The sequence below is a fragment of the Scardinius erythrophthalmus genome (genome assembly GCF_964197995.2).
Source record: "Scardinius erythrophthalmus genome assembly, chromosome: 17".
NCBI classification, from domain to species: domain Eukaryota; kingdom Metazoa; phylum Chordata; class Actinopteri; order Cypriniformes; family Leuciscidae; genus Scardinius; species Scardinius erythrophthalmus.
In genome coordinates, this window is record NC_138237.1 from 29382181 (window position 1) to 29409981 (window position 27801).

Here is a 27801-nt window from a genome sequence, read left to right on the forward strand (position 1 = left end):
TGCCCGGAGGCGTTGCCAAGATGGCGGCCGAGTGGCACGACTTGCCTAAAAGGACTTTGGTATTACTAGTGATAAGCACAAAAAAAGAAAGGAAAATAAAATGGTCAAACTAAATTCTTTAAATATAAAACAAAAGATAAGTGATAAGTCCGTGGAAACAACACTGCTCATTCACGTCTGTCAGCTGTCGTGCTGCTGCTCCTCTCTCAGCCATTCACTGAACAGAGTAGACGCAGAGAGAGGTGTGTGATGGCAAGGAGAAAGCAAACCTCGATCTCGCAGGACTGTGCTGGCAACATTTGGATGTAACATTTGGAGGTTACAAATTAATGTAATTACATAAATGGTTATCTAAATGTATTTACATATAAAGGGAATAAATATATGTAAATATTTCCAATAAAAATATTTACATGTGTTTAATATAAAAATGTAATTAATATTTTAAATATTAAAAAGGGGCCAAAATCAAATATTTTAATATATAATTTATTTGATTTTAAGACATTTAAATATATGAAAATCTATTTATTATTAATATATTTCAATTTATGTGACTTCTGTTTGGGGAGAATTTATAGTCTAAGACTGCAAATGTCACGTCCATAACGCTGGAATTGCTCTCCTGCAGATGGCTAAAAGTCGGTTCTTTCGTTTGTTTTTAATTTGCCCTTCTTTAATTGAATTATGGGATTTTAATGATTTTAGAACCAAGTGAATGGAGACAAGCAGCATCCGTTTAAAATCCTAATAATTTCGCAAATAAAGATGGAATTTCACAGACTACAGTGAATTTCATGCAAAAAAAATGTGTAAAGAATTTCATAAAGGAAACATTAATTAATTAATTAATGTGCACGTGAGAAATCACACAGACAAAGAACATCTATTCTATTTAATTAGTTATAATTAATAATAACTGAACAATATTGCTTACTCCTAACATTTCAAGATCGGCTAGATATTGGCATGCCTTTGAATGAGCAACTTTTACTTTCACTTTACCGCGACGCATTGCCCGTTATCTCACTGGAGTTCCGCCTTTAGAGGGCGCTCGTGTAACCGAAGCACTGACACACATCCGAGTCCAGGAGAAGAAAAGAAGTGAGCGAGGGAAGGGAAAGGGAACATAAACACTGTCTATGCATAAACATGTGAAGTGGAACACAGCCGTTCATTTTGCTCTAAATCTGATGTGTTTTTCAGACTGTGAGTACATTTATTTTTATTATTTATTAGGAGGAATCTAAATCCAAACGATTAAATGAGTCAGTTCATTTAGTGAATCACTCAGAAATTAATCGAAATGAACTGACTGATGTTGTACATTACGCTCGTGAAACGTAAGCTCGTTAATGGCTGGTTTTTCACATTACAATTTGTAAAGATTATGAGTTGTTATAAGTTGTGTTTTCATTTTATGTGTTTTCATTAAAACAGTGTTTAATAATAAATCATATCTAATGTAACATTCCCCTTGTTGATAAAATGACAAAACTGCATGCCCTCTTTAAAACCACAACCCTGCTTACATCAACATTAGATTAACAGTGTTAAGTAGCTATTATGTAAAACGTATCATGCAAATTAAATATCAAAGTGACCCTATTTAGCTTTTTCGAATATTAAAGTCCCCGTGAACCGGAAGTTGCAAACGACTTTTCTCCAGTGTTATGACGTATTTCCCAGTGAAAAGGAATATTGAACAGAGGGCAGGGTTTTACTCTAGCGCTCCTCCTCTCATCTCTGCTCATAGCAGACTAACGGTTTGAGGGGAGTGGTTAAGCGTTGCCCAAACCAATTCCTCAAACCTACGTCATCAGAGAAGGTCCTCCAATGCAGAGGGGAGGGGCATTTTCAGATTTTGATTAAAGATTACCATGGTAAAAAAATTTTTTTTTAAATATTTTCTTGCACGGATTAATTGTTCACCACAAGACTAGTAATATGCGCTAACAAAGTAAATAGGGTCAATTTTGATTTCATGGGGACTTTAACTTTCATATATATATATATATATATATATATATATATATATATATATATATATATAGCTGTCTGACTTAGGTAAAGTTGGTCTTATATTCGCACATTCGCGTTAAAGAACCTTTTCAATTAAATAGTCAATAAAGCTATTTTTTTCAGATTCGGAGCAGCTAGGCTACATGATATTGACAACAAAGATTGTGAACTACAACATTTTCTACAATCGATCAAAATGGGCAAGTATACTTTTAATGCATACATACTTAAGTAGAATATTCAATGTAGTGTGGTAACCAAGATAGGGACCGTCTAAAAAGTTCTTTTTTTTTTTTTCATTGTGTGCAAACAGACAACTACATTTTTGCAAAGTACAGATGTTACCAGCAAATATCTCTCACATTATGTGTTCTAATGCTATTGATTGTACTTTAGCAACAATAAAAAGTGCATTATAATGATTGTATGTAGGAAACCTGCCTCACTATACATAATGTACATAAATATTTTTTGAATAAAATTACATTAATTCACCAAAAGGATTTTTTACTATCCGAAGGTTGTAGCATGTTCCTAGTGACCAGTCTGACTTACTACAGGTGAGATTTTGACAAAAAGTCCCTTACTGTATGTACAGTTGACAAATATGTTTTTTTTTTAATTACTGTAATTCACCCTAAGTATTTTTTCATGTTCCAAAGGCTGTAGTGCTTTCCTACGGACCACACTGACTTACTACAGGTGACATTTTGACAAAAACTCCCTTACTGTACGTACAGTTGACAAATGTTTTTTAAAAAATTACTGTAATTCACCCTAAGTATTTTTTCGTGTTCCAAATGTTGTAGTGCTTTCCTAGTGACCAGACTGACTTACTACAGGTGAAATTTTGACAATACCTCCCTTACTGTACAGTTATCAAATATGTTTATGTAATGAGCATATTATTACATGTTTATTACATATTTTTATGAAATAAACTTTAAATCACCTATAGTGTTTTTTTTTGTTGTAGTACTTTCCTAGTGACCATACTTACTACACGTGAAATTTTGACAATACCTAAAAATACTGTATTACATAATGATATAATACTGTAATTCACTAAAAGGGGTTTTGTTTGTTTAAGGTTGTAGTACATTAATAGGGGCTACATTATTATTAACAGCAGTGACTGAACCTGTACGCATTGGTTTAGCAAATCTGACATATAATTTACAGCAATATCATGGAGGCATTCAAGATATTGTACAGTGCACTGTTTTATTTCTATTATCTTTCTAATTGCTCATGGAATACCACTGGGATTATTTTTTATTTATTTTATTTTTATTTATTTATTTATTTGCACAAATTAAAAGAAAATACAACACCAAAGACATACTAATGCATATACAGTGCCAGAGAAGGCACTGTATATAAAAAATAACCAAAGATAAAAAATAACCAAAGATAAAAAATATAAAAAATAACCAAAGAATGCAAACACAATATAATACAACTCATACAAACATTAATAAAAAAAATTGTCATGATAATACTGGTGATAAAACAAAACAAAAGCACTTCTCAGTAAAATGAAAATACAATGAAAAATATAGAATCAACCAAATGCACAAACTAGTTCATCAGCAGACCTCTTAAAACTCTTTTAAAACTCTCTATTGAGGTGCATTGTCTCGCCACATGAGAAAATCTATTCCATATTTGTGTACCTTAAAATCTTATTGAAAATTGGCCTCTACATGTGGTAAAGTTTGGAGGATAGAGATCCATTACCTGCCTGGTATTATGGGCATGAACAGCTGAGTTAGCTTTAAAGTATAACATGAACTGACCAGGAATCTTTCCTTCCGATGAAAATAATTTGTACATGAAAACACATATTTGGAAGGTGTTAATGTTAATTGAAAAAATCTGCAGTTTCTTAAATAACATAGCTGAAGATGTTAGCTGAGGGATAACTGGCTTGTGGCGGCCAAGCGTTCATAGCGACGTCGCTTTTTGATCCTTGGATGTCGGCTCTTCCTATCATTGTGAAGCAGAATTCACCAAGCGTTGGATTGTTCCCCCACTAATAGGGAACGTGAGCTGGGTTTAGACCGTCGTGAGACAGGTTAGTTTTACCCTACTGACGTCCGTGTTGTTGCAATAGTAATCCTGCTCAGTACAAGAGGAACCGCAGACATAAAAGTTGTAATTAATTCTTCGTGTTTAGAGTAATATTTCAATTTCACCTCTTCAAAATTTTGCTGTTGTTGATCCTCTCTTGGTTTAAGTTGTTCTTATATTATCATAAACCCTTTAACTGATTGTTTTGTCAAGTACTTTTTACTTTACTATATTTTCTTTTAGTGTAGTGACGGTAAAACAAATGTGTGTGTTTGAATACAATTTTTTTCAAATGTTTTCAGTCAGGACTACTTTGGGTAAACAAAAATATTTAAGCAATTGAACATGTTATTTAATATTTATTTATTGCATTATGTAATTGGTTAACACACATAACTGTTAGTGCTTTGTTACATAATTCATTCTTGTCACGTTTACCAATGTGAACAGTGCCAAAGATGGTACCCAGTGTATGCTGCACTGGACTATCACCAGACAAGCTACCTGGGAAATAGAGGTCGACCGATATATGGGTTTTTTCAGGCCGATGCCGATGCCGATCTTTTGAAATCCGGGTCGGCCGATGGCCGATTAATGCTACGGATTTATTTTGGCCGATATTTGGCTGATTATGTGCTTGTTTTTAACCTCTATTTGAAAGATAAAATGTAACAAATAATTAGGCTACTTAAGATTTCTCAACAAAAAAATTTACTGAACACTTGACTAATCTGCATCTGATGTCTTTTGTATAAACAAAATGACGGTGTATGTTTTATGTTTACACTGTTCGATCGCATCTGCGCCTCACACACACACACACACACACACACACACACACACACACACACACACACACACACACACACATACACATAAGTAAACACTTTGCGACTTTAAACACACGAGACTTTTCTATCGCGCCCGCACCCCTCTCTCCCTCTCACACACACACACCTTATTCCAGCACTGCAATCTTTACATCGCACATTGCAGCCTGCTTCAGAGCTAAGGCGGAGCTACAGATTAGGTGTCCCCAAAGAACCCGCGTATCTAACAGTAGTTCCGCATTACATGATTTAATTTGCATGCGAGTTTTGTTTATTTTTATACCATGTATTCTCAGTGTAAATTTATACACCGAACCGTGACGCCAGTACCGTTTCGGTTCAATACGAATACATGTACCGTTCCACCCCTAGTCTACAGTGAAATACAGTCGCACATTACATTGTTTGGCCAGCATTTTAACAGTGTTTAATCCAGCTACTAGCTAACGGTATGCTAAAGTTAACTGCTGACTAGCGTCACGTTTCTAACGTCCGTTTTCAGAGCACCCAAGAGAAGCACGGGCATAACAGTAGCACTGAAATCCGCATTCATATTCGGTCCGGTAAATAATGGTCGTTAAGGCACCAGTGCCATATTAGCACCGGGTCTGTCTGTAGCTACCCAACCCTAGCGACGATGCTAGCAAAGCAAAGCCAGTCCTTTACTAACCTATAGTGCGTTGGTCACTTTTTTATTACTTATTTCTCTGCATTGAGTGACAACCCTCTCAAATATAAGACACACAAAACAGAGCAAATAAAAGTCTCAGATTCTCTATCTGTAATGGCAAAATTTATTGTTTTTTTTTTTTTTTTTTACACAAAAACTTATTGTGACATGATAGCAACCCTTCTGCTGTGCTAATGCAACCTCAACTACGCTATCAAAGTAAAGTAGCCGAACGTCATGTCGCCTATTCATATTTTTTTTCTCGAAGTTGGCAGTAACATATCAAAAGGTTTTAATTAAATATAAAGGAGTTTTCTCCAAGGAACTTAGCTCCTTCCATAGGCACCGGATGAGGTCTGCTGGCGAATGACTCTAGGCGCAGCGTGCGTCGAACACGTGTTCCACAACAACAACATAGGCTGCCCACAGATGCGCCCGCCTAATAATCGGCTTGATATACTGAATATTGGCCGATGCCGATCATGTTAAAAAATGCAAAAAATCGGCCGAGTAATCGTCCGACCGATTAATCGGTCGACCCCTACTGGGAAAGATGTCCAATGGTTGTGCTCACTGTGTACCTTAAACAGTGGAACATCATTAAAGAATATCTGCTGAAGCTTCTGCTTAATAAATAATCACACATTTTCTACACAGATAGACTGAAGCATATCTCCATCAATTATGCGGCTGACATTTGGACCCTGAATTTAGGCACGTCGTGACCTTCCACACTTGTAGTGATTGTAATGAATAGTAATTGGACCAATTTTTGAGTCTCTAGGACCAACTCTATAGCGCCACCACCAGTTAAAAAATTCCACATTAAAAGGTTTATAGCTTTTGAACCCTTTGATCTAGATGTGAATGTAAATAGATGTAAAATTAAACTTAGTACACCTGATTCCACTCATTATGGTGATCACAATCAATATCTTACATTAAGACTCCGCCCATTACAGTAGTGGCCATTTTGAAAAGTACAGTGTTCAGTTTTTTTGCTACTCCTCATTCAAATTTTGTTCAGTTCAAACAAAACTATGTGAGGTCTAAATGAGATTGAAAAATGCTTGTCCATTAAAGATCGGACAGTACGCACTTTATTTGGGACCAATTAATTATTGATGTATATATTTTCTACCAGGTGTTCAAAATACGTAGTTTTGTGTTTTATATTGTGGAGGTGTGCGGAATGGAGGGTTTTAAAGAGACTGAATATTTGGACGAGTCGTTTGAGAATCATGCAAAAATTAGATGATGATGTGCAATGCATATTATGAGAAAATTAAAGTGTTTTTTGACTTTTTATGCATGAAAACCTGTTTTAGGAGACCTCCAAAACAAAATTAGGAACCTTTAAAATAGCATAATAGGGGCACTTTAAAATTCTCTACATATGATAATTAACGAACTATAAATGACATCAATTGACCGATCAGAACTCAATATTGCTGCAGTTCAAAATGGCCAGGAAAATGGTTCAAGTGCATCTTTTGACATTCTTTTAAAAGAAGAGAACAGAAGATATGATTTTTTTTTATTAGCATTTAAGGACATTCCCCTGACATAACATTAGAAAGAATAACAAACAGCTAAAGTGCATTGATTCAGTAAGGGATCGTTGTTAAAGTTGTTTTGAATTATTGAAAGTGAATGCACTGAGGTGATAATGCCCACATGCATATTTTAGATAAATGTGCGTGTTGATTTTTTTAATTGATTTAAATCTGCGCAGAAACCGTTCAAGCCACAGCTAACAAAGACTGTACTGCTAATAGCTTGACATAAGCACTTAAGCAGCCTGCCGCTAATAGCTCGAAAGCTGCACTTTTGACGGACTTTCTGGCTGCTTCTATCCAGTTATTTAGAATAAAAGGATACATACACTGTTAGAAATTTCTTGTAATTTTACAGGAAATTCCTGGCTAATAGTTGCCGTAAATTTACTGTAAACAGTATACAGAACTGTTATTGTAAAATAACTACAACAAGGTACTGTACTTAATAGAATTTCCTGTAATTTCACAGGATAGAATGCTGTAAATATTACAGCAAAATGTTATATTTACAGCAACTGAGTAGCCAGGAATTTCCTGTAATCTTAGGGATTTCCTGTAATTTCACAGGATAGAATATTGTAAATATTACAATTAAATGTTGTAACTTGGATAAATGTCCTCTTTCAGACTTCTGCAAAGAAAAACAAAACACTTTTTTTTATATATATATATTTTTATTTTCTCTTAAAACTGATGAAAAAACAGAGTGCACAATGCACAAACAATCTATTACTGTACCAAACTGGTTGAACATGAGTTGTCAAACATACTAATTTTCTCTAATGTCCCCTGCCCACTAATGTCCTCTAATGTCCCCTGCCCACTAATGTCTTCTAGTGCCCCCTGCCCACTAATGTCCCCTAATATCCCCTGCCCACTAATAGGGCTGGGCGATAAAACGATAACGATATGTATCGCGATGGACACGTAATCAATATCACTAAAAAATGCGTTCGATAAAACGTTAGATAATTTTTTTTTTCTGTCGGAAGAAACCAAAGGTTGCGAAGCAAGTTTGCATAAGCACTCGCTCTCTGGTAACCTAGCAATGTAGGGAGTGACACGCTAACAGCCAGTCATGTAACAGTATGGTTGCACCATATCGTTGTCTCGTGTTGGGATTCTTCAGTAACAGAACCGGCATGGAGTGATAAGTGGAAAATGAGTGCAGCAGCGAGCGAGGAAATTGTTGATAAAACAGGAAAAGTCAGCTCGCCGGTATGGCAGTTTTGGGGATTTTATGGGGCTGTTTACACCTGGCCACTTCATGCGTTTTGTCAGATCGGATACTGTAGCTATCTGATTTATCAAAATGATTCCATTTACACCTGGTCACATAAATGTGTTTTTGCGCAACAGATTTAAATCCAATCTTCAATTCCCACGCTATATGCAGATTTAATGGAGTGATTTTATTGATCATCATAAGAGAGAGCGGCAACAGCCCTGGTAAGATCATTTTATTTCTTTACTTTTAATGAAGATGATTGTGTGTTAAGCGTCTGCGACTTACTTTCACTTTGATTTGTGATAGTTTTCACGTTGGCTTAATGAATAGATGCTCAGCTTCTCATCTGCGGCGATGCGTGTTGCAGTAGCGTCGTCATATCTGGCTATAAGTTTAGGCAACTAGATGCATTTACACTTGTCTAGTTTCATCTGGAACGCGGCCCAGACCTCCTCGTGAAGTGGTTTGAGCAATCGGATTCAAATCCGTCTTGTATGCGTTTCGGAGGGCATTTACACATGGTCTCTTCACGATTGGATACTGTAGCTATCAGATCTGAGAAAACGCATGAAGTGGCCAGGTGTAAACAGCCCCAAGTCTGATCGTAGTCAGACCAATGTCGTCTGCAAATTATGCAAGACTGTCGTGGGTTTCTCTATGTTTATATTTAACACTTTTCACTATTTTATTACACTTTATTAAGCATTTCTTACGTATTCTTTAATGTTGCACCTTAATGTTAAGAAATAATTGTTAAGTGTTCATTGTGCTTTTAGACTTATTTTTACATTTGAATTATTTGAGTGTTTTCCATGGTTGTGTTGACATTTCTGCCTTTATAACTGAGGGGATTATAATCAGAGGAAGGTTAAGTTTAAATATATATTTTCTCCTGGTCCTTATTTTAAATAGGTCATAAAAAATATCAATAATTATCGATATCGACCGATATGAAACGCTTATATCGTGATACAGTTTTCAGCCATATCGCCCAGCCCTACCCACTAATGTCCCCTAATGTCCCCTGCCCACTAATGTCCCCTGCCCGCCAATTCAAAATCCATCAGTTTCCTCAAAAGTGTGCAAACTGGTGCGTTCACCCCTCGTTTTTTCTCTGCCTTGCTGCCCGTCTGGGGATTTATGCCGCAAAAGGCTCTGAAAACAGGGGCGAAAAACACACTTATCAGGTAACATTTAAGACTGATATGACATGGTCATAACCATGACATGAGACATTAAGGGATCTTTATGAACGAATGAGTGCTTGTGTGTGTGAGACTGAGAGTCATTGTAGGCTATATGAGTATGTGTGTGTCTGTGTGTATGTGTCTGTGTCTGTGGCTTGGCACGATCGATGCAAGGGTCTGCGATGCGAGTGCACCGGTTGGAGTGGTGTGCATCGGATAGAAATTGGGCTGAAACCGTGATGCATCTCCCTTTAAAAGCTTTGCATTGGTAAAATCTGATTTCTTATTTTATATAGGCCTGTATATTTTTAAATTATTTTTTTCATTCAGTTTACTTTCATATTTATCTCAGCCATTTCCCAAACGGGCAGACTATTAGATGCGGAGGGGAAGGTCTATTTTCAGGTCTAAATTCATGAGCATTGTTTACAAATAGAAAGATCTCTAAACCGTGATTCTAACACCCGAGCTACACCGGGCCTCTACACGCGCATATTACGCTGAATTCTACCCACTCGTAGATTCAACTAATGTCAGCGATTCTGGCTACACCAGGAACGCGGACAGCACGGACCCGGTGCCCGCGTGCTTTAAAATAGGAATTGGTTCTATTTTTCGACGCACTCGCACATCACACATCTGCGAGACAGAGAAAACTTTAATCTTGTTGGATAGCTGCACGTTGTTATAGCTAGCAAGCACAAGTCCCACCCTACTCTGCTTCTGATTGGCTAAACACGTTTTTTTTTTTTAAGTGAGAGCTGCCATAGGTTTTTGGGAACTCAAAAATGATAAACCTTTCCGAATTTCTATCCTGATAAAAAATTTCTTCACAACCGTGTCACGCCGGAGATCCGGCACGGTGCCAGAATACTTTAACCCCTGAGTGTGTGCCTGTGAGAGATTGAGTGAGTGTCTGTGTGTGCGATCGTCAACCCTCTCTCCCCATCCCCTCTCCTCTCTCATGCCTTTCCTCACTCATCCCTTTCTCACTAAATTGGATAGCATAATTTGAGTTTTTTCTTATACCTGCAAAGCAATGTGTAAAATCTGATCACTCAAAATGCGAAGTAATATGTTTTTGTATTAAAGGAGAACTCCGGTCAATTTTAACATTGAGCTCATTTTTTTGTACATTTGGAGTGCTGTCAATACAGAGAACAACGACAAAAATCGGTGTTGCCTACATCGAGTTATTCTATTTTTAAAATTTGCACCCTGTTGACTTTAATGGGGCAAGTTTTAAACCTGCTTTTAGCCTCTTAACATCCTTGATGTGTCATTACAAGTGCACAGAAAATGTGAGTGATTCCTTCAGAGAGAACACGAGTGAATCTGACTGCAGTAGATGTGAAAGATATGTATAAAAATGATGGTATTTAAGCCAGCGCAAATACCTGTGTTTACATCCTGTTTTCGGTTGAAGTCCAAAGTAGTCGATTGCCGAGTTCACGCGCATGATCACGCGCGTGAACTCGGCAATTGACTACTTTGGACTTCAATCTCAATTTTTTAGGCGCAACAGTCCTCCCTTAACCACATGAATTCATTAAAGAATTAACTTCTACAAAATAAGGGAAGAGTATACTTCTACAACTAATTGAGGTGTGCTTGGCAGGGTGACAGCTCTCTCAATATCGGCAGCCGTGGCAGAGGGCTGGAGAATAAAAACCGCGGGGCGCGGGGAGTGGATGGGACTAAACGTGATGAACCAATCAGCCGAGGGCCCATTTTCAAGCAATGTCTGCCTGTGCGCTGACTGCCTCGGAAAACGGAGAATATAGATTGAGGCAGTTTTAGTAAAAAACAGACGGTTTACTGGAATAACTGCTCTGAAACCAGACCTGTATTCTGCATGGAGAGCTTTTTTAGAAGGGGCGACGTTTTGGAAATGGGAAAAGTTTTCTTTTGAAAAGGTATCTAAAGCCCTCCCCTATTGTAAATGCTTTGAATGAGACGGGTGTCAGACTGAAGCACTAGCTTTGGTCTGATACTCAGGCTGTTCAGAGTCTATGGAATATTAGAATAACTTGTGCAAAGTGTCCATAGCAAAGGATGGGGCTGGTGACTGATTTCTGGTAATTAACAATTACAAAATAGCAGGACAGAGATGGGAGGGAGGGAGTGAGGGAATGGTTAATTTATGTATATGCACTGCAAGTTATACTCACATCAGCCGTAAGGAAGATACCATCCCCCTCCTTGAAGTGAGCAAGCAGGCACATGATGGTGCAGATAGCTTTGTTGCCACTCTCTTCATTGTAGGCTTCCAGAACCTTCCCCACTCCTGGTGTCTTCTGCTGTTGGAAGTACTCTATGATGTTCTAACTCCTGTTGTCTATGGCAGCTGGCAGCTTCTCTTGGATAGGAATTCCGGTCAGCTCACTGAAATGCGAGAACAGGCCCTTCAAGGAGAAGAGAAAGGGCCAGTCATCCTTAATTTTTGAGACACTGTGTGGAGGGTCAGCATTGAGATCACAACGCTGGAGAATGTAGGTTCTCTGAAGCCATCTCTGAAGCTCTCCTTTCTCCATGCCTGACATTCCTTCCTAGGGGTGGGGGGAGTCAAAATTTGGATGCATCAATACTCAAAAATAAAACATAGGTTTGTGCCTAAGGATGCCTAAATATAATTTCCACTATTCCTACCTGGGCATATAGCTGCTGCATCTGAGTCTTCATCTCTTGTAGGGTTTCATCAGTCTCCCCTGAGGGGAGTTCTTGAGGTGCCCATCGGACACATCCATATTGATCAACAGGACCTCTTCCATTTGTCCTCGCCTGGCAATTGCTGTGCTTATTCTTTCTTAACCGTGCCAATGTGTTGTTTCGGTTGACGTGCTCGATTCTGGTTTTTACTTGCTGGACGAGCGATGCCCCAGCTGTATTTTCATCATCATCCACATCCCCAAAACATGTGGGGTACTTCTGTATTATATCGTTTACAACTTTCAAACAGATCCCTCTATTTGGATTTGCATTGTGCACCCTCATTTGATTGACAAGCTCTCTGACCATCGCTCTTCTGGCAGCAGGATTCGTTCTAGTAGAATTTGCAGTGGCTGACTGGATCTCTGGCGTCATCTTCTCCCAGTTAACCTTCAAGGATGCAAACAGAAAATGGTGAAAAAAAGAGAGAAGGATACAAGGATATAAGCTTTCAAGGGTGCATTTATAGTTAATTTCAGCATCAGACTCAAACGAAGCAGTGATTAGAAATGTAATCTAAGACATCTAAGAGGCCTGTCTGTAGCCAGTTGTTGAGAGTTCCACTAAGTGGCCTGTCAAAAACGATCGTACGTAGCGAGTTAAGTGGCTCCAAAGATGTTTTTTTCCAGGATTTTTCAAAGAGAATTGAGATGCCTGAACGCGATTAGAATAGTAGGCTATATGAATTTATCTAATCCTCCTCACTCCCAACAATAGTACAAAGCAAGAAATTAACTCTCAGGGAAATGGGGTACCTTAGGCTAAGTTCTGCGTTATGTTTGTGATCCAAAATATTGCCTGCAATAGATGCTTTTACAGAACCCTGTTGCTCAGTATTTTAATCTCTCTCTCTCTCTCTCTCTCTCTCTCTCTCTCTCTCTCTCTCTCTCTCTCTCTCTCTCTCTCTCTCTGATGTAGGCTAGGCATACGTCATCAACATTACACCTCGCTGTGTAAGCAGGTTGAGTTGCAGTCCACCTGCAGTAAATGTAATATTTAATATTTCGTGATATGGGGGAAATGGGCCTAAGTGAAGCATTAACTGTCCACAAAAGCGTACCTAGGAGAGTTGGTCATATGTTCCTTACGGCCCCGGCATCCTACACGAACGCACCTAGTAATTCCTGATCATAGACAGGCTTCTCGCTGCGTCACTTTGAAAATGAAAACGAGGCTGAGGTTAACATGGCCACGACGTGAATAAGGCGAATTGGTCCAACAAAGTGGCATTCACCGAAGACAGTGGCTGATGTTAACGTCATACCAATAATGTACAAAACGTAGCCTACCCAGCCCATTCTATTACATTTATTATTGTTTTAATTTTTATTTTTAACTTGTCCAAACTTATAACAAAATCTGAGAAAAAACAAACATCGGCCATTGCCATCGGCCAACGGCCACATTGCTGTTTTGAACATCGGCATCGGCCCAGATTTTTGCCATCGGTGCATCCCTATCGAGTAAAATAGAAATATATTTTAGGAATCGCCAAGACCCGCCCCACCTTAAAATGTGGTGTGCATGGTTAGGGCATTGGGTTGGACGTTCGGGGTGTCTCAGGTGAGGAGAGTTGTGGACTTCCCGCGGGGGACAGGGTTGAGGAGAGTTGTGGAGAGCCAGGAGGAGACAGGGCTGAGAAGGAACCTGAAAAAATATTTACCATTAGACCCCTATGATCCAGACATATTATGGTGTATTTAAACACCAATCATATTTTCTATAAAATAAAACCATTCATTTTTCATTTATTTCAAACTTTTTTTCGTGGTAGCCCCAAAAAACAACTGTAGAAAGCCACCTGACAGCCAAGGTCACATCATGTCACACTTCAAAAAAAAATTGATTGGTGACCAGGGTGGGAATTCCATTTGGCCATCGATGTTGCAACTTCTAGGGCACAAAACGAAAGTGGATTTCACAATCTGCCAAACACATCAGTTAATACATCACGCCACGATCATACCGTATAAAAAAAAAATCACACCATCATCACAACCATATTGGAATACTTACACAATCCTAAATTCAAATAACACATTAAGCTACATAACACAAAGCACACTCAGAGCATAGTTCATGAAATAGGCTAGTAAGGCTACATAATCAATAAATTTTTACCGGGTATGATGGGGTGGTTATGGCAGAGAGGCTATGATGGTGGAGCAATGATGGGAGTGGCACCATAAAAGTAGTCTAGAGATTGCATAGTTAAGAAATTAGGGGTGCGTTCATAAATTAACTCTGAGCACAGTTCCCGAACCGTCAAGAGTGTAGCAGAGCGTGCTCGGAGTGAATTTACAAATGCACCCTATGTTTACAAGTTCAAATGTGAACATTTCGATGTGTAGCCTAATATACTTAGAATTAAAAACAGTTAAATCATTAAATAGGATGAAGGATAAAAGTGCCTTGTGTCACTCCATGCAGACGACTACCCCCATTCCGGAACCACCCATAGAACCCGAACCACCCAACCTACGGTTACCTTGAGATGAAAAGGCACGGAGAAGCTTTCTAGACTGGACCACACGGAGAAAGGGCAGAAGATTTTCTTCACTTAGAAGGCTCATGTCCTCCTTGTTCTCCACAACAAATTCCTCCAGGCCTGCCATCAAGGTAGTTAGTGTGTCTGCGGGGAGGTCCAGAAGTACTGCCAAGACAGCCCTCCTGAGCTCCTCCTGTGCGGCAGCCATGTCTCAGCAAAGGAGTGATGGAGACAGATCATTGTAATGTCACACATTGTGTAGGCTGGCAAAGGATAATAATCCAGTAGATCATCATGCCTCATGCAAACAAATTGCTCTTGAGGTGTCCCCAAAACACTATAAACCCCAATGTCCCTCAACTTAACAAAACAATATTTTTCTGAGACAAAGGACACAGAGCCATGGTGCACAATGACCAGCTCTATCTTGCCAACCTCCAACTCTTCTTCAGCTTTCCCCAGCAAAATAAACATGCCCTTTTTGTATGATGTGCCCTTCACCGTCACTGTGTGAGATGCTACTGTATCTTTAGATTCAAAATGCAAACCAACAACAGCCTCTCGGATTTTGTCGCTGTTGTCATTTACATAGAATGTCATCTCTTTATCCAGTAACATACTCGGCTGAAACATTTCACCTGCTTTCAAGTATGCCTGGAAGAGCTGGTGTCTCTCTGCGTGTTCTCGAAATTATGTAACTTCTTAGCACATCTTTTGAAGAATGTGTGCTTACTCTCAAACATGAGAGTCCAAAGGCGAATAAGAGGACCAAAGTGGGTAATGAGCTCTGGATAATAAAGTAAATAGTGGTGTTTGGGCTTCAGGGGGAAAGAGCTGGCTTCGATATACTCCTCAATGAGTATTTTAAGATAAGCAACCTGATCTGTAGTGATTACTGGTGCACAAATGAGCTCTACAGTTTCTCTGAGCTGCAGCACAAGATGCCAGGCAGCATTCTATACATAGATTCCTAATCCTATCTCCTATCAGGAGAGGGAGCAAACGCAGGAAGCACCAGTTCTGGACTGCATGTCCACTAAGTCTTCTGCTAGAGGTAACAAAACTAGAGGTATTTCGCATTTCATGGAAAGAGAGCTCGATTGCTTACAGAGAGGCCTTAAAAGCTGCTAGATCTGCTTATTTTTTTAAACCTATTAGAAGAAAATAAACATAATCCTAGGTATTTATTTGAAACGGTGGCTAAACTAACGAAAAAGAAAGCTTCAAGCACCAAAGTTTCCAAGCAACACAGCAGTAATGACTTTATGAACTTCTTCACTTATAAGATTGATAATATCAGGGAGAAAATTATAACTATGCAACCGTCTACTACAGTATCGCATCAGGCAGTGCATTGTAGTCTCCCGGAGGAAAAATTTGATTCGTTCGTTGCTATAGAAGAGGAAGAATTTACTAAACTCGTTAAATCATCTAAATCTACAACATGTATGTTAGACCCTATACCGACTAAGCTACTGAAATAAAAACTTCCAGAGGTCATAGATCCTCTTCTTAATATCATTAATTCATCTTTGTCTCTAGGATACGTACCAAAAACCTTTAAGCTGGCTATGATTAAACCGCTTGTTAAAAAAACGCAACTTGATCCTACAGAATTAGTCAATTACAGGCCGATCTCGAATCTACCTTTTCTGTCAAAGATATTAGAAAAAGCAGTATCTTCACAACTGTGTTCCTTTCTTGAAAGAAATGATATCTGCGAGGATTTTCAGTCAGGATTTAGACCGTACCATAGTACTGAGACTGCTCTCGTTAGAGTCACAAATGATTTGCTCTTATCATCCGATCGTGGTTGTGTCTCTCTATTAGTGTTACTCGATCTTAGTGCTGCATTTGATACTATCGACCACAACATTCTTTTAAATAGACTCGAAAATTATGTTGGCATTAGTGGAATTGCACTAGCATGGTTTAAATCATACTTATCTGACCGTTATCAGTTTGTAGCAGTAAATGAAGAGATGTCTCATCGATCACAAGTTCAGTATGGCGTACCACAAGGCTCAGTACTAGGACCGCTGCTGTTCACTCTGTACATGCTACCATTAGGAGATATCATTAGGAAACATGGCATTAGCTTTCACCGTTATGCCGATGATACTCAGCTCTATATTTCTTCAAAACCTAACGAAACTTACAAATTCACAAAATTAACGGAATGCATAGCGGATATAAAAAATTGGATGACTCGTAATTTCCTACTTCTAAATTCTGAAAAAACAGAGTTTCTAATTATTGGACAAAAAACTTCCTCATGTAATAACCTAGAATACTGTCTAACACTTGATGGCTGCTCTGTTAAGTCTTTGTCGTCGGTTAGGAACCTGGGTGTGCTCTTTGATACCAATCTTTCATTTGAAAGTCACGTGTCCAGTATCTGTAAAACTGCATTTTTCCATCTTAAAAATATATCTAAATTACGTCATATGCTCTCATTGACAAATGCAGAACAATTAGTTCATGCGTTCATGACCTCAAGGCTAGATTATTGTAATGCTCTACTGGGTGGTTGCCCTGCACGCTTAATAAACAAACTACAGCTAGTTCAAAAGGCAGCAGCTCGAGTTCTTACCAGAACCAGGAAGTATGACCATATTAGCCCGGTTCTGTCAAAACTGCAGTGGCTCCCTATTAAACATCGCATCAATTTTAAAATATTGCTGATCATGTACAAAGCACTAAATGGTTAGCTCCGCAGTACTTGAGCGAGCTCTTAATGCATTATAGTCCTTCACGTCTATTGCGATCTCAAAATTCCGGCCAGTTGATAATACCTAGAATATCAAAATCGACTGCTGGCGGTAGATCCTTCTCCTATTTAGCACCAACACTTTGGAACAGCCTTCCTACCATTGTCCGGGAAGCAGACACACTCTGTCAGTTCAAAGCTAGACTAAAAACACATCTCTTTGACCTAGCTTTCACATAATACATTATAGACTTCTATAATTCAATGTTAGGCTGCATAGATTAGGTCAGCTGGAACCGGGAACACTTCCCATAAATCCTGATGTACTCGTTACATCATAAGAAGAATGGCATCTACGCTAATTTTAGTGTCTTTGTTTATCCTGAGGTTTTCCCGCAGCCTGCCGGATCCAGGCCGTATCCAGATCTGATGAAGGACCTTCGCCTGGACCCGATGACAACGCATTGCTGAAGTGCCAACTAGTCTCTCCCTATGGAGGACCCTTTACCACTCTACACTGCCCTACAAAGGCAAAAGACCTTAAGTCGCTAGAGTGTGGAACTGAGAAAAATCACTTTAAAGATTTTTAGCTGTCCTGCCAAATTAATTATCGGTAGGACACTGGAAATCTGGCAAATAGATGTTTTAGTAATGAAAATTATATACATAAAAAAATCTTGAGCTCAAACTTGACTTTTGACCACTATTTTAAAGTTACTGTACTCTGCCTTTGTATTGTCAGCAAAAAGTGAGAAGTCATGCCAAGGCAAAAGGCAGTAACTTCCACATTATCAATATTTGGTTGTTGATCACCATTAACAAAATCATTACAGTAACACCTTTATAAAATCTAGTGATCATGGCATTTATTTTGTATGATTTACAATTATTTATAGCCATCTACTTATTGCTATCCTGTGCTTTGGTTGCATTCTGATGGCATTATTAATACATTTGAAATGACAAAATACCTCCATAGATATATTAGTCCAGCGTTGGCTCGACCGCGTTTAGGGCGGGGCTGAAGGCGTCGGCGAAGTTTTGGCTCTCTGCCAGCTAGATGCATGAGTGTTTCAACCAGGTCCAGTACCCGAACTGAGTGAGGCGGGGCTTTAATTCTTGGTTGTATTCATCTGATACGGCAATGTGTAATGTTTTTCTGTCAACTCTGCATACCGGTAATCCTTCGCGATCGATATCGCACGTTTGTCGATGGAGCGCGGGTTCAGATCATACTAAATGTTCTGACCGCATTTGTGCAGAACAAAGCTCAGAGGACATCAGAAGTTAGAGGGACTGATAACTGTACAATCTGGTAGGTCGCATTATTTGATAGAACACCGGCACAGTAACTTCATATTGACGCGCGGCTAAACAAAGGCAGAGCACCGTAACTCAATTTGAGCGTTCCAAAACAAAGCCAAAGAGCGGCGGTAACTGATGTCACGGTGTTCTGCCTTGGTTTCTCATGGGCTTTTGGAAGTTACTGTTAAGACAACTCATTATTTTCTCGAAAAAACAACGGAATTGATTCAAGATACTTATCCACATGATAAAGGAGGTATTGAATGTGGCAAAAATATAAATAACTCATTTTCGACCAAAAACGAAGTTACGGTCTTTTGCCTTTGCACGGCAGTACAGATAAAGCGTTGTCGGGAAACTCAATTCGCGTATCTACCCCGAATTGATAAAATAAAATAAAATTCTGTATAAAAAATTATAAGGAAACACCAGTACTTTGTTTAGGCTTGGTTTGTAGGGAATTACAAACCTGCATACATATATTCAAATGCACATAACTATAGAAACAATTCTTAATGCGCATGTGAACACCATCAGCGTTTCTCACAGGTTCGCGTTTAAAGTCTATGTAGAGAGAATTGTGTCGTCTTAGCGGCCCCTAATTTAATATCAAATGATTGTTGCGACGGAAGCGAATCAATCATAACTAACCTTAGCTGGAAAATAACTTTACTAAAGAACCGCTATAAAGCCAAAACAATCTCTGTTACCATAAATTATACTTTTATCTCTGTAAAGCTGCTTTGAAACAATCTACATTGTTAAAAGCGCTATATAAATAAAGATGACATGACTTGACTTGCTACCTGGTGAAACATCGGCTGGTTTGTTCTGGGCATCATTTCCCTGATAGTTGAACTGATCTTTGCACCTGCTGAGTTGTGTATAGTTGAAATGTTTCTCCTCAACTAGATGACCAATCAACAAACTAAGGTCACAGGAAACAATGCCATCAAACAGGTCATGGCCAAGACATGGGGGTAATCCAGGCTGGCAAACATGAAAGAAGGACAGTTGGTTAAAAGGAGAGTTTGACTTGATACCACATTCAGAATTTGTACCAGTGTTTTCTAATTCTTGTAGATGATTCAGAAAATACTGTTCTGTACGCTTGTTGCCACATAGTAAAGGAGAGCTCTCAAAACTTGATATTTTTATATCACAATACCTGCAGAAATAATGGCTAACACTAAAGTTCCCAACAAATCCGCCAATACAGTGAGACCCTAAATTGTCACCCGAAATAGCACACAGTCGACCTCTGACAATTTGTCCATTATTTATCTTGATGCCAGTTTCCTCAAGAGCTTTCAGGTCTTTAATGAGGGGCTCAAATACCTTGTCCATCCCAAAATATTTAAAGTCCTGCTCCTTACACAAGAGAACAAGCTGCATTTGATCTATGGATTATCTGTTGAGGCAAAATATCTGTTAAAGTGAGATAAACTGCTAGAATCTTGTGTTTCTTTTTAGAAGAACCAACTGGATTAACCACTTCAAATGCATCCTGATAAAAGTATAAGACCAAGAGAAGATGGCTCCGATTTAAATAAAGGGTTGCACTGAGCTCCCTTCCCATCATTTACATCCTGGAAAATCCCCTCTATGATGGTTGGGAACGTGTTGCTGCATACTGTTCCTGCATGGACTTGCTTTTAAAAAGTGCACCCAATGTTTCTTTAATAGGCACATACTGGGCAAACGATTCCTTACCTTTCTCATTGATACCTAATAACTGAGGCACCGGCTCAACATAATTAAAAAAAAATTTTTAAACCGTCTTTCTTTTCTGGTCTGTGCTCAAAGGCCCACTGTTACAGGCTGTGAGGAGATCGTCTTTTCTCATTTCATCCATAATGTTACTAATTGTGGCCTCTGGGATTCCAAGGACAGTTAGTTTCTCACTCAAGGTATTAAGCAGATTTGTCAGACTGACATGATGGACATCTTGATATTCCTCAATAATAGTTTGTATTGTAGTAGCCGGCAATAGTAGTTTAGCCTTAAGTTTTAGATAGAAAAGTGTGATATTCTGAAGAAAAAGGGATTCATCAACTGCAACAGGCACTTCTTGCTCATCATCAAAATGATTAACGTTAGATGGTTCTAGGGCTGTCAAAATTGCTCAAAAATGACGTTTGAATATTCCCTCTAAAAAAAACGCATATATTCGAACTATTCGAACATCTGGTTGCGTATTTTGTCATTGCGTCAGTAACAGGACAAATTAATACAAAGAGACATAACTACTTGTATAGGTAGTTTAAGTTTAAACATATTTGACAATGTATTAACTACACAAAAACAAGTAAATCACCTAATGTCCAAGACCGCAGACCTCACTCTCGCTCACTCACTCGCACTCGCAGGCACTCTTTCTCTCTCTCGCCCTCACCCATGCTGTGTTCACACCAAACGCGAATAGACCATCTGCCACGAGTGATTTCAATGTTAAGTCAATGTAAAGACGCGTTTAAGTGTGTCTGGATGTCTTGCGGCGCGAATGAGGCGTCACGCTCTCCGTGCGTCAATTTCGCTTCAAAGTTTTGCTTTTGACGCGCGAATGGATTCAAAATGTTCAAGCGTCCAACTAGACGCGGTAGACGCGAATCCGACATTGAACGCTCCGAGCGAGCTGTGCTGTGGTAAACATGGAACTTTTCCTTTACATGAAACGGTAAATAATCAAACCAGTGGAAGACTGCAGTGCATGAAACTACTGTATCTAACCTACCTTATTCATGCAATATCTATTCAGTCAGTACAGTAGCCTACACTTTAGTAATGTTTCTGTTTAACGTTAACGCTTCTTCCTGTGACCTGTCCCTGACCCCTCAGGCAGCGTGCCCACTCGCAAAGCAGACAGCCGCACCTCTGCTACCGCGGGCGTTTTTCCACATTTGAATATTAATTTTCACATTCGAAATTCTGTTTTTTTTAAACTATTTGAATATATATTTGAATTTAGAATATTCATTGACAGCCCTAGATGGTTCACACTCACTCACTGATTCACTGGCAACAGGTCTTTCTACATTAGAGGGGTTTTCTACATATTCAACACTGTCATTGCGGTGCTTCTTAGAAAGATGGGATGCAAAACTCGACAAAACAGAGAACCTTCTATCAGATCCTTTAAATGGGCATTCAATGTGTAACCCTTCACGCAAATGTGACCTCAAGTGACAAAATAGTAAAGATAATGCTTCACACCTTACTGCACAAAAGTCACATTGTATAGGAGTACATGGTCGCTGACTATTCCTCAAAGGCACATCTGGTTTGTGGTCTCTGTACATGTGAGCTTTAAGGACAGGAATTTTGACATACTGTCTGGAGCATTCAGGCACACCACACTGAAATCTGTAATTAGCACTATTACTATGCAACTTAATGTGCTGAGTAAACTCACAAACTCTATTAAATTCCTTACCACATGTGCTAAACTTGCAAATAAACATTTTTGACTGTTGCTGTGTGAAGCTTGCTAGCAGCTAGCTAACGTTAGTTGGCTGCTGGTCGAGCTCACCCTCACAACAAGTGGTGGCTGTCTGAAAATGTTCGGCAAAACAGCGAAACGGACAAAAAAAAAGATAGAAATATATATGATAATGTTATAAAATCTGTTCTTGATATATGCTTTAACAGTTATAAGAAGATAGCAAACATACAAGCTACCTTTTTACGGCTAACTAACCAACTCACTGAGAGGAGGCAGACGTGACGTTCTTCTCAGAAGTCCAGAGCGCAATAAAAAACTTTCCACAGAACACTGGACTTTCAGCAAGTGCAGAAAGTTGAGAAGAGACCTTTCACGATAAGCACTTGGAAAAAATTTTTCTAAGATGCACGTGCGCAGTTCAGTTTAAGATTTGACACCTTATCTAGCTAGATTACAAACAGAAAAATTGCTCAAAAATGACGTTCGAATATTCCCTCTAAAAAAAAAAACACATATATTTGAACATCTGGTTGTGCATTTTGTCAATGACGCGCATTACGTCAATAACAGGACAAATTAATACAAAGAGACATAACTACTTGTATAGGTAGTTTATTTAAGTTTAAACCTATTTGACAATGTATTACCCACACAAAAACAAGTAAATCAACTAATGGCCAAGACCGCAGAGCAGACCTCACTCTCGCTCACTTGCACTCTCGTCTCGCAGGCACTCTTTCTCTCTCTCGCCCTCACCCTCACCGCTTCCTGCGCATAACGGTTTAAACAAACAACAACGATAAACAAATGTTGAGTGCTGATCAAGAGTTTTGTGCAAGCAATTTAAGGTCGCGACTCTTGTCCCAAATATAGCAGGCTTCATTCAGTGATTGAAACTAATATTATTAACAATAATTGAAGTTTTACAGTATATAAAACCGACATTGAACGCTCCGAGCAAGCTGTGCTGTGGTAACTTAACGTTAAACATGGAACTTTTCCTTCCTTGAAGCCTGCAGTGCATGAAAGTGCTGTATCTAACCTACCTTATTCATGCAATATCCCAGGCAGCGCGCCCATTCGGAAAGCAGACAGCCGCACCTCTGCTACCCCGGGCGTGTTTTTCCACATTTGACTATTAATTTTCACCTTTGAAATTCTGTTTTTAAAACTATTCGAATATATATATGTGAATTTAGAATATTCGTTGACAGCTCTAAATGACAGTCGAGCTAGCTAGCCAATCCATCCAAACAGTGAAACCACAAGGGGACAGCTGACTTTATGTTAGCTAATCAAAGCAGACGAAACCGTCACCATTCACTCAGATAAGCAGAACTAATAACGTTATATCTATGATATAAAAATACATATGTAAGGGTAACAGTAATTTACATAACGTGAAGTTAACTTACCTTTGTCCCAGAATGTTTGCTTCTTCTTTTTTCTTCTTCTTGAATGATGGCTTAGTCCCAGAATGTTCGTTTAGAACTAACCGCCTAAAAATTCAAAATTCAGACCGCGGTGATTCCATGATGCAACGCGGTGGCTGTAAAACCATTGTAAAACTCTGCGTGAACAGTGTAGTTACAATAATAATACAGGAATGTCCATTAATTTCCCATGATGCATTGCCACTTACAGTAAAAACACAAATACAATACATTGTTGTAAGATTTACTGTAGAAATTACATCAGTTGCTAACAGTGTACTGTACATGTGACAGTGAGGGATTAGAAATGATTCTGAGAGAGAGAGAGAGAGAGAGAGATAGAGAGGTGCATGCAGGCAAAAATGCTTCAATGTTAATCAAAACTCATAACGGAATATAGCTTTTGGTCAAACTACACCGCTACTTGCTGGAAAAAGTTAGCTACAGGAAAAAGTTTTAAAAACAACTGAGCTACTGTCAAACTACTGAAAAATGTAGTTACATTAGTAGTGTCGCTACTTGCAGTTAGCTGCTCCCCAACACTGGATAATGATTAGACTATAAACACTTCAGTGCCCTCTGAAGGCAACATTTAGTTAGTGTGGCATGCAGGAAATCATTGTAAACGTCTACTCTCCTCATCCATCGCGAGTTGCAGTCGCACATTGCAGCAGGAATAACATTTCACTGATCGCGTGACGATGGTGGAGGATTCATTGCGCAACAGAGCCTAAGCGTCTGATAAATGCCTTATCTTGTAGAATGCACGCTCAGCACCGCCACTCTCTATACACGTAGTACACACTATTGCGAATTTGAAAGTTAAAGTAAAACACGTGCTCCCTGATGCGCGCAAATTAGGCAGCATTCAATAGCCTGTCTCCCAATATCAAACCTATCTCTGGACTGTGTAGTTGTGGCTCTGGTCTCTGTTTTGGTCTCTGTTTGTACTTTGAATATTGAGAGAGTACTTTGATTATGGTTGCACTTGCACTTCACTTATTGTTTGCACTTTAATAAGACTAAGACTAGGCCTTTTTTTTTTTTTTTTTTTTTTTTTTATTATACTATTTTTATTTCTATGTTGAATTTGTGGAAAGGAGTTGAATTAGGAGGTCCCTTCGTCATGAGGGTTGATAGGAGGTTTTGGTGGTTAACTGTCAAAAGCAGAAGACAGATCCAGCTAGATGAGTAATGAAGATTTGGAATATAATACTACAAATGATTTAATGAATACTAGACTTCACAAATCTAGATTTTTATTTTACTTTTTAATCCTACAATAATTGCACCCCCTCTCCTCCCCTGAAATAGTTTTTCAATTCGACCTCTGAATGTAAGAGCAACATAAAAATTAGTTAAATGGTTTCTAAATGACTAGCCTATGACCAAACATTTGAGCCTGAATAATTGAAAGTGATTGTAAGTGTGATGAGCATCTGCAAAATGAGCAACAGTGACCACAATTCACACCATCAGTCAGTGAAGCCGCTCCCACAGCCATTCATGAAAGTTTAAATGCTGGGGAATATTTCCATCTTCCCACAGGAGAAGAAGAAGCAAGCAGGAGAAATTACTCCAGGAAAAACTACTGACATACTATTGTATTGATGGAGGAAGAACCCTGCAGAATAAAAGATGAAGATACAGAGGAACAAACAGGTTGGTGTTTTCCTTCATTCTCTTTAATGACTGATGAGGAACATTAAGATGAAAACTGATATTCAATACATTTCATTCTAGATACTACTAGACTCAGTAGTAAAATGGATTTGTGCTAAATAAGAACGAACTTTATTTCTTTCTGTTTCTCATTTGTCCTTTTTTCATTGAATTTAATATGTTGATTTTAGACATGGAAGTGAATGAATACAAACACCATAATTTCATAAATGAAGATGGAAAACTGAAATATCAAAATGAAGACAAATATTATCTGTTTCAAGAACCTCATTTCAAAAATGAAGATGGAAATGCTGTCATTTTAAAGACTGAAGAGAATTTCACACAAAAACAAGATGGAAAATCTGGAGTCAAAGGATCTTTCACCTGCTCAGAGTGTGGAATGTTCTACATGCGTAAATCAAACCTTAAGAGACACATGAGAATTCACACTGGAGAAAATCTGTTCACATGCACTCAGTGTGGAAAGAGTTTCAGTCGCAAAGGAAACCTTAATGAGCACATGAGAATTCATTCTGGAGAAAACCTGGTCACATGCACTCAGTGTGGAAAGAGTTTCAGTCGCAAAGGAAACCTTAATGAGCACATGAGAATTCACTCTGGAGAAAAACCGTTCACATGCACTCAGTGTGGAAAGAGTTTCACATCCAAAAGCTTTCTCAACAATCATCTGCGCTCTCACTCTGGAGTGAGGTCATTCAGCTGTAATCAGTGTGATAAAACATTCGTTTTGGCATCAAGCTTAAAAACACACCTTAAAATTCATACTGGTGTAAAGCCTAACTTTTGTTCTTTTTGTGGAAAATGTTTTACACGACTGCACAACTTAAAAGAGCATGAGCGTATTCATACTGGTGTGAGACCTCATGTTTGCTCTGACTGTGGGAAAAGCTTCACTACATCAGGCGCAATAAAACAGCACCAGAGAATTCATACTGGAGAGAAATCGTACAAGTGCTCACACTGTGGAAAGAGTTTCAGTCGGTCAGAATCCTTGAAAATTCATGAGAGAGTTCATACTGGAGAGAAACCGTATGAGTGCTCACACTGTGGAAAGAGTTTCGCTCAATCAGGAAACCTGAAAGATCATGAGAGAGTTCATACTGGAGAGAAGCCATACCAGTGCTCATCATGTGGGAAGAGTTTCACCGATTTATCTAATATGCAGACTCATATGAAAAAGCATTGCCTGAAGTTGTCTAATGAGCAAATGTTTATGATCAGATCCATTACTTAATAATAATAATACACTTACAAGTAAATAATTTGACATTCAGAAGCATTAATCAAAACATTAATCAAAAGCTGGATAATTTGCTAAAATTAATAGTGAAGTTTGATTATTTGACAAGGGGAACCTTTGGGGAAGGTCAAAATAATAGTTTAGAAAACTAGTGTGTTGCCATAAAATAATTTGGGAAGGGATGTGTTTTGTTTCTTTGTAGAGCTCAGTTATTTTCATTAATTAAGCATACGAGGCATTTGTGTACAAGTGGCAACAATAGTCTATTAAATCATAATCCATATTTCAAACATCTTGTTTTAGCTGTTTGGATGTGATGCATTAAGATATTGAAGACTTTTTTTTTGGATTGAAATCACTCTATGGGGCGCCGTTTGTAAAGCGGCTCACGCTGAAAATAACAGCAACATTTTGTCACATTTAGCTTCAAACAATGTTTAAAAAACTGGTATGAATTTTTGACGGTCACTTTTTACCACATTTACAACAATATTTGTCAACTTAGAGATATTTTAAATAGTTAAATCTAAATATTAAATGTTACACCTAAATGTTAAATGTTACATCTAAATGCTAAATCTAAATCTAAATGCTAAATCTAAATCTAAATGTTAAATCTAAATCTAAATGTTAAATATAAATATAAATGTTAAATCTAAATATTAAATCTAAATCTAAATGTTAAATCTAAATGTTAAATGTTAAATCTAAATCTAAATGTTAAATCTAAATATTAAATCTAAATCTAAATGTTAAATCTAAATGTTAAATCTAAATCTAAATGTTGAATCTAAATCTAAATGTTAAATCTAAATGTTAAATCTAAATCTAAATCTAAATGTTGAATCTAAATCTAAATGTTAAATCTAAATCTAAATGTTGAATCTAAATGTTTGGGGTGAAACTAAATGGCCCTGTCCCAAATGGCACACTCCGGACTTGTGGACTTCCTCAGAGTCCACACTTTGGTGACGTCATGTAGTGCAGACCTATAGGGCCCTTGGCGCGAGTCCACGAGGGCGCATTGAGAGGTATTTTTGGGACAGACTCGATCGTCATGCCGGAAATAACGGCCTGTTTTTTTTTTTTTGTTTTTTTTTTGTTTTTTTGCATTACAATATAAATCATTACAATGGAAATAATACAAAACAATGAACATGAACATGTGGGGATACAGAGAAAATGAAAGTAAATAATAACAGTAAATAAAATATTTTTA

At 38.3% G+C, this 27801-nt stretch overlaps 1 protein-coding gene across 3 annotated transcripts; it reads left to right on the plus strand.

Moving 5' to 3' along the window:
* Positions 1-1048: 1048 nt before the first annotated feature.
* On the plus strand, positions 1049-27120 carry LOC308706027 (uncharacterized protein). 3 transcript variants are annotated; one of them, XM_081391413.1, is made up of 4 exons: positions 1049-1209; positions 2146-2222; positions 25205-25318; positions 25510-27120. In XM_081391413.1, the coding sequence occupies exons 3-4, from the start codon at positions 25267-25269 to the stop codon at positions 26574-26576; spliced, it is 1119 nt and encodes a 372-aa protein (XP_081247539.1). In that variant the 5' UTR covers positions 1049-1209; positions 2146-2222; positions 25205-25266; the 3' UTR covers positions 26577-27120. The 3 variants fall into 3 exon arrangements, with proteins under 3 accessions (XP_081247539.1, XP_081247541.1, XP_081247540.1); XM_081391415.1 differs by having other exon boundaries at positions 1076-1209; positions 25603-27120; XM_081391414.1 differs by lacking the exons at positions 1049-1209; positions 2146-2222 and having other exon boundaries at positions 25003-25318.
* The last annotated feature ends 681 nt before the right edge of the window (positions 27121-27801 follow it).